This window comes from Calidris pugnax, unplaced genomic scaffold (assembly GCF_001431845.1).
Source record: "Calidris pugnax isolate Ruff unplaced genomic scaffold, ASM143184v1 scaffold162, whole genome shotgun sequence".
In the NCBI taxonomy this organism is placed as follows: Eukaryota; Metazoa; Chordata; class Aves; order Charadriiformes; family Scolopacidae; genus Calidris; species Calidris pugnax.
The window spans coordinates 1,079,686-1,087,823 of NW_015090900.1; the positions used below are offsets into that span (position 1 = coordinate 1,079,686).

General features: G+C 57.1%; 1 protein-coding gene across 1 annotated transcript in view; it reads left to right on the forward strand.

Moving 5' to 3' along the window:
* LIN28A (lin-28 homolog A (C. elegans)) overlaps nt 1–4,316 on the forward strand; it is a 17,501-nt gene extending 13,185 nt beyond the window's left edge. Inside the window, exons 5-6 of the mRNA XM_014948616.1 lie at nt 2,783–2,967; nt 4,103–4,316. Coding sequence (XP_014804102.1) covers nt 2,783–2,967; nt 4,103–4,316 — 399 coding nt within the window. The remainder of the gene's footprint in view (nt 1–2,782; nt 2,968–4,102) is intronic.
* Nucleotides 4,317–8,138: the final 3,822 nt, after the last annotated feature.

Genomic DNA, 8,138 nt, shown 5'->3' on the forward strand with positions numbered 1-8,138 from the left:
GATGGAAGAAGGGGGGGGGGGCAGCCTGTGCACTGGGGTGTCCCCTGCCACGGCTCGGCTTTGTCCTGGAGCTTGGAGTTTTCATCTCCGCAGTGTAAACACAGCTGGGCCAGCTGGGGCTGGAAACACCCCAAGAAGGAGCTCAGGCTCTTGTCCCCCAGCCTCCAGAGCTGCCTCCTGCACCACAGAGCGATGCTCAGCTCCTCCTTGTCCCCACAATGCTGTGGCTGCTGTGGAGCGGGGCAAAAAAAATGCCAGTGGGGTGGCACGTTGGGGATGGGGCAGGGTTAGTGGCCGACTCTGAGGTGCCAAGGCTGAGCCAGGAGCCTCCTGTGCTGTGCTGGCAGCTGCTTTGGACACGGAGCCCCTGCTGGGGTGATGCTCAGCATCCTCCTGGTGATGCTCAGTTGGGGTTCCAGCTGGGGCTGGAAACACCCCAAGAAGGAGCTCAGGCTCTTGTCCCCCAGCCTCCAGAGCTGCCTCCTGCACCACAGAGCGATGCTCAGCTCCTCCTTGTCCCCACAATGCTGTGGCTGCTGTGGAGCGGGGCAAAAAAAATGCCAGTGGGGTGGCACGTTGGGGATGGGGCAGGGTTAGTGGCTGACTCCGCGGTGCCAAGGCTGAGCCAGGAGCCTCCTGTGCTGTGCTGGCAGCTGCTTTGGACACGGAGCCCCTGCTGGGGTGATGCTCAGCATCCTCCTGGTGATGCTCAGTTGGGGTTGGGGAGCAGTGTCTGGGAGTTGTGCTGACCCATGGCAGGGTGTTTGCCAGCAGTAGGTGGTGATGGAGCTGCCCAGAGCAGCCCTGGATGGGCAGAGGTTGCTGTGAGACCCTGTCATGTCCTTGTTGTCACTGGGGACCTCGTAGCTCCTGGTTTGGCTCTTCCTTTTGGGAGCAGGAGCAGCTCAGAGAGCAAAGGATTTTGAGGATCCATTCAGCCATTGGAATGGGCTGCCCAGGCGGTTCTTCCTTTTGGGAGCAGAAGCAGCTCAGAGAGAAAGGATTTTGAGGATCCATTCAGAAATTGGGATGGGCTGCCCAGGGAGGTGGTGGAGGCACCATCCCTGGAGGTGTTCAAAAGAGGGGTTGATGTAGTGCTGGGAGGTCTGGTTTAGTGATGATGCTCCTTGTTTGTTGTGTGGGTGTCTATTTTTGTCAGTTGGGTTGACGGTTGGACAAGATGATCTTTAAGGTCCCTTCCAACCTAGAAGATTCTGTGATTCTGTGATCTGGCCCACCCTGGACCCCATCCCAGCAGGAAAGTGGGGAGGGTGGATGTGGGTGACTTGACCCAACCCGTGGGGTCTGTCCCACCTGGAGCTGAGCCCCCAGACACAGAACTGGGGGAAAAGCAGCAAAAAAAGGGACCTCAAGGGTTGTTCCTCAAGCTCTGCTGCGTTCCAACTTCCCCCGTGTGCCCACGGACACGTACGTGTCCTGCAAGACCCCATTGAAAAGAGTTTCCTCCTAAAACCCAACAACTCCCTTTCTTCCCTCTCCGCTTTTACGCGGGGTGTTTCTGCAGGGCGAGATTTTTTGGGTGGAAGAGGGGAAATGGACCGTGCCTGCCCATCCTCAGGCAGCGTGCGCGGGGCGGCCGGGTGTGGGAAGAATGGGTGGCCGGGGCCCACGTGACGGGAACTGGCCGGGCCATGAATGGGGGAGATGCTCCATTCATAAAGGCAGGGTCCCGCTGCAGCCGCGCAGGCGTTGGCGCCGGCTCCGTCGGGAATCCCCAGCCTGCTGGGGCTGCTCCTCCCTCCGCCACTAAATCCGCCTTAATTCTTTTGCTCATGCTCGTTTTGGGGCTCTGCTAACGAAGCTGAGCCAAAGCCCTGCTGGAATCGCTGCCCGGGATGCTGTGGTCCCCTGGCGATGCTTGGGGGGGGTGAGAGATGTCGGGTCCATCACCTGGCCCAGCTCCTTAGAGGTTTGTTCTGCTAAAAAGTGACAAATCTCATAAAAGTGGAGTAGATTTTTCTATCATCTCGCAAGCCTCCTCCCCAGCCTGAGCCTTTCTGAGCTCCCCAGTTTGATTGCGCGGTGATGACCCGTGTGGCAACACTGGGAGGGACGGGAGATGCTCCCAGCTGTGACGATCCAGGGCCAAATGGCTGCTTAATTAATTACTGGAGGCAATTAAAGGGCTTGAACCGAGATGAGCTGCAGGGAGGGGGTTGGCAGTGCTGGCTCCCAGCCTCCTGATTGCTGTGTTTGCAGGGGGTTCATCCCATGTCCTGCGGGTCCTGCTCCTCCGCAGGGAAGCGAGCGGGGTTGCACGTGTCAGTGTGAAGACTTAAAATCCTTTTGTCTTTTAAAAATGATGTTATTGGATGCCCCCATGAGCATCCCCAGCCCAGGGTGTCGGGGAGGTGTGGGAGCAGCTCTTGCTCCCCAGCCCAGGGTGTCGGTGGGAGGAAGGGGCTGTTTCACAGTGCTGAGAGACAGCATTTTGCAGCAAATACTGGTGAAATTTGGGTCAGAGCTGGCTCTGCTGCCCCTTGTTTGCCAAATCAGCGAGCTCTGCTTGACCGGGTGTCTCAGCTCACTGAAAGCTGCATTATCAAAGGGGGCTCCAAGGATTTTAGGGAATTGAAGGTGCCTGGCTGAGCTCTGTATCCAATATCTATCCCTTTATAAGAGGCAGGAACCAGGGGGACGTTGCCATCTCTCGTGCCACAGGAGGTGTTTGCTGGGCTGGGGCTTGTTGTGTGCCCAGCGGACACCCCGGCTCCATGCTGACCCCCATCCTTTCCCTGTGCCCCCCCCACCTTCTCCTCAGAGCAAGCTCCACATGGAGGGTTTCCGCAGCCTGAAGGAGGGCGAAGCCGTGGAGTTCACCTTCAAGAAATCATCCAAAGGTTTGGAGTCCATCCGGGTGACCGGCCCGGGGGGCGTCTTCTGCATCGGCAGCGAGAGGAGACCCAAAGGCAAGAGCCTCCAGAAACGCAGATCGAAAGGAGACCGGTAAGGGGGGGTTGGGGACCGATCTGGGGCAAGAACCGAGCTCTGGTGGGCACCAGGAGCTGCCCAGGATCCTGCCCACGGCGTGGGGATGGGTTGGGATGCGGAGGGGTGGGCAGCGACCCTTCCTCTGGGAAAGTGGCTTTCCTTGGGCAGTTAATGAGTGGCAGATGCCGCTTGGTGGGGAAAGGGCAGCAAAGCAGCAGCCAAAGGGCAGAGGTCGGGGACACCCCAGGCGGCCGTTCCCCTCCTCTGGGGTTGCCACACTGGGCAGGGGTAATTTTCTCCAAGAGAAACCCTTCCTTGTGGGAAGGAAATGGCCGGACGTCCTGGCAGCATCTCCCACGGTGAGGCTGGGAGCCCCGGGGCGAGTTTCTGGCCAGCTCTTCATCCCCCTCCTCTCCTCTCCCATCCTCTCCATCCCGGCTGCCCGGGGATGCCTTGTCCCAGCTCTCCCAGCAGACGCTCCCCTCCCCGCCTGCTCCTGCAAACGGGCTTTCAAATTGGTTGGAAAAGAAACTGCTAAAGGAAAGAGCAAAGGGTTGTGGCCATCTTAGATGCAGGATTTAAAATGGACACAAGGCAGCTCCCTCTTGCCCGCACCGCTCTGGTGCAAAGGGGGCACTTTAGGGTTACAGCCCTGAGAGAAGCCACATTTGGGGTTGTCCCCACACCCATGGCCAGGGTCCCTGTGGCCATTCTCCTGGCTGGGGCTGCCAGTTGTCCAATTGCCTGTTCCTGCTCTGCCTCCTGCTCTTGCAACCCTGGCCACAGGGACTGTAGGCACAGGAGGCAGAACCCTGATGGAGCCAGAGGAGTGAAAACCCCCTGAAGTCCCCGATTTTTGTCCCTTGGTTTCGGTGTGGGGGTTTGCTGCCATCTCCTGGGTACCTGCAGCACCACTGAGCCAGCTCCAAACTGGCCATGCTGGAGCTGGGGCTCCGAGGGGACCAAACCCAGGGCCACCATCCACCCCCAAAGAGCCATCCCCGCAGCGGCCAGGCCATTTTAAGCCCAGTTCCAGTTGCAAAAGCAGATGGATCCCATGTTGAGCCCCTTCGGCACCCCTCCTTATTTTGTTTCTCCTCCTCGAATCTCTTTCCTTGCCTCCCCCTTCCCACCCCCCAACCCCTGGCAGATGCTACAACTGTGGCGGGCTGGACCACCATGCCAAAGAGTGCAAGCTCCCGCCGCAGCCCAAGAAATGCCACTTCTGCCAGAGCATCAGCCACATGGTCGCCAACTGCCCCGCGAAAGCACAGCAGTCCCCCAGCTCCCAGGGAAAACCTGCCTACTTCCGAGAGGAGGAGGACATGCACAGCTCGGCCCTCCTCCCCGAAACCCGGGAATGATGACGGGGGTGGGGGGGGGAGGAGGGGGGGCTTCCACCGGGATGAAAAGGCTTTGGCAAGGCAATGGGCAGGCGCGGGGGGCTCGGAGGAGGGAGGGCAGGGTGCGCAGCCCAAGAAATGCCACTTCTGCCAGAGCATCAGCCACATGGTCGCCAACTGCCCCGCGAAAGCACAGCAGTCCCCCAGCTCCCAGGGAAAACCTGCCTACTTCCGAGAGGAGGAGGACATGCACAGCTCGGCCCTCCTCCCCGAAACCCGGGAATGATGACGGGGGTGGGGGGGGGAGGAGGGGGGGCTTCCACCGGGATGAAAAGGCTTTGGCAAGGCAATGGGCAGGCGCGGGGGGCTCGGAGGAGGGAGGGCAGGGTGAAGGATTGGGGAGGGAAGACGGCGGCAGCGCTAACGGCAGGGACCCGGCGTCCCTGCACAGACCTTTTTCCCCCTTTTCTCAGCCCAGGGAAAGCCCTGCTTTAATCGGGATGGCTCGCTCCAAAAACGGGGAGAGGCAGCACCCAACATACCTCTTCTGTCCAAAAAAACCCAAAAAACCCCACCATATTTGATTCATCTTTAATTTTTTTTCCTAAACGAAGCCAGGCAATAGTGTATCTGGGAGGAGGAGCAGAGAAGCAACATCTCAGGGAAGAGCTCATGGCTCCTGAGCTCCAACAGGGCTCCGGCACAGCCTGGATGAGCCACGTGGGGACACGTTCCTGCCCCTGCCCCGACCCTCTCTGCCCCAGGGGGGAAAGGCTGGCTGCAGAGCACCGGGGAGATGCCCGTGGGCCGGCCCCGTGGGTCCCTCTGCTCCCCTTCCAGCTTCTCACTTGCAGCTCGGTGCCAAAATTTGCAGTTTTGCTGTGGTCGCCCCATTGCTGGAACCAGCAGAGCCCAGATTTGGGCTCAGTCTGGAAGGAAATGGGGCGCTTCTCAGGGCTGGGGCTAACGCTCGCTGCCTGCTCGTGGGCTGTGAGCTGCGGCTTGGGGGAGATCAAGTCAAAAGAAAAACACTTTTTTTTTTTCTTTTTCCCCCCTAAGCCTTCCCAAACATCAGCCCAGAGAGCACAAGGTGTCCTACGCAGCCAGCTCTTCCCCTCTAAGGCTTCTCCCGGCCTCTGAAACGGGGAGCAGGAGGGCTTCATGGAGGAGAAATGCTCTTTGTTAAACCTCGAGCACCAAAACACGGGGTAGAGCCAGGTCCCGGGGATGTTGCCAGCAGCATTTCCCTTGGAAGCCGTGTCTGCAACCCACCCGGGGGCTGCTCACACCAATCCAGCCTGGGGGGGTCTTCCCACCCATGGATTCAACCCACGCAGGACAAAAACCACTCCTCTGCTCCTCCTGCCCATCCCAAACCGATAGCTCCTGGGCTTGAGCCTCCCCGGGGGCAGAGGAAAAGGGTGCCCTGGGTGGCTAACGCCTGCCGTCCTCCCTCCCTCCCCACCGGGCCCCCCCAAGTCTTGCCTTTATTTATTGGCCCCCCCCGTGGACAGCCCTTCTCCCGGGGGCAGCCCCCCCCAGGCCGTGCCCAAGCCAACGCCAAGTGAAACCTGCACTAGGACGTGCGTGAATGACGTATCTTTGGGTTTGTTTGTCGTCTTTGTTTTGGGTTTTGGTTTGGTTTTTTTTTTCTTTTTTTTTTTTTTGTTTTTTTTTTTAATATAAATATTCCGTTTTTGTATTTTTGTATATTTTAATCTTTAAGAAAAGAGGGAAAAAAAAAAAAGAAAAAAAAAAAAAGAGAAAGGACGTAATTCCTGCAACTTATTCTCAGGTATTCGAGCAATCTCAGGGATAAAAAGCCTCTGTAAAAAGCCCAGTGCTGGACAGAGAGGAGGGATTTTTCTAACAGCACAAAGACGTGACGAAGCTCGTGTCGAAGTGTAGATCTACCTCACTGGATGTTCTCTAGGTGGACTGACGTGTTGTCGAGCTTTTCAGTTGTGGTTTGGTTCTATTTTTTGGTATGCTTGGGATTTGTTTTCTTTTTGAACTGTATTTTTAATAGGGTCTCTTTTTTCCCTTCCCCGCGGACTGAGGAGGAATTTGGGTCTGCAGATCCGTGGGTGGGGATGGAGAAGCCAGGCCGTGCCACGGGGCAGGGAACAGCTGCTAGAGCCCGTCTCGGCTCCCCAACTCCAGATTTTTCTCCCAGCCTGGTGGCTTTTGAGGACTGTCCTCCATTTCTCTCTGCTGTTTACGCTCAGACGTCCCCTCCCTGCCCTCCTGATGGGAACGCTCCAGTCTGCCCCATGCCCAAGTCCTCCCGTTATCCAAGAGCTGAGATGTCACACGGGCTCCCAGCAGGCTGGTGCCGTGTGGCTGGGGGTCAGGAAGCCAGGATGGGGGTCCCAGCCCATTCAGGGGGACGTGGCAAGAGCAGACAGTGGCTGGAGAGGGTGTTGTGTCCCCACAAAGGGCTGGCTGGCTGCCTGGGACCTCCTGGGACCAGGGACCTGGTGCCAAGGCGGACCCAAGTCCAAGGGAGGTGCAACTGCTCCATCTTTCTCCTCCCATCCCGGTTTCCCCCGAACTCTGGGTCCCTGGTTTTGAGAGGAAACTCTGTATCCCTGGTTTTGGGGCATTAACACTCCGCTTTGCAGCCCAAGGGCTGGCTGGAGCCTTCCCAGGGAGGGCATCTCGCCGTGCTGGCGTGTCAGGACGTGGGCGTCATTTCTGCTGGTTTTTAGGTAGCGATAGGTTTAGATGTAGAGCAGGGCTGGAAAAGATGGGGAGCACCTACTCCATCCTTGCCGGTGGAGGCCACCGGGGGGATTTGCCAAGGCTGCCAGAAGCCAGGTAGGAAGAGGAACTCAGCATGGTGAGTCCTACTTCCACCATATCTGATGGCTGAGCGTGTCCCTTAATTAGTTGGGTCCTCTATTTTTAAAGACGGGCACGATATTGCCCTTTTCTACCTTCAGGGACCTTGCTCACCTCTGAGAGTTGTCAAAACACTATAGGTGGTCGTGCTTCTGGGTGAATTTAATCAGGTCCAGCCTGGAAACATCCAAATTCTCCAGGTCCTGGCACGCAGGCACCAGGGGAGGGGATGGAGAGCGGCTCCCCAGCCACCTGCCTGCCCTGCTCCAGTAGTTTTTATGGTGAGGTGGTGGTCTCTTCTTTGGGAGGGTGGGGGCGGGGAAGGACTTTTTAGTTCTTGACTAGCAACGGGATCTATACAAAAACTGCTTCAGGAAAAAACGGCTTTTGTCTGAAACGGGGTAAATGCAATAGAGCGCACTGGGCTGCGTGTCTAAGCCTGGGCCTCGGTCCCACCACCGCCGCGTTGCGGGGGGGCTGTTGGCCTTCCCCCGGCCCCTCGGGGAAAACGCCCTCCCCCCTAATTCTTGTATCTGTCTTAAAATCATGTAGGACTTCCCCCCTTTGCCCCCAGTTTAAGGGTTTGGTGATTTTTTTCTGCTAGATGTCTAGTGTGTGTGTAAATACCTCTGTAAATCTTTCCGTTTTTCTCTCAGTATTCTCCTTGATCGTTGTTTACAAAAGTAAAACGGGAAAAAAAAGAAAAAAAAAAAAGGAAAAAAAAATAATTGAATAATAGCCAAAGCATCTAAGTAGGTTACGGACCAGGGAGACAGGATCTTCTCTGTGTACTCTGCCTTGCAACTCAGCTTGGGGATACGAGCTCTGTGACCATCCCTGTCCTAGGCTAGAGCAAGTCGCATATGGCTTAGAGAATCACTCAGGTTTCCCCCGGGGCCAGCGTGGTACCCGGATCCAAGAAAACAGGGATTTATTATCTTTTTTTTTTTTTTTTTTTGTTTATTTTCTTAAGGGGGCGACCCCGCGGGGAGGGGGGGG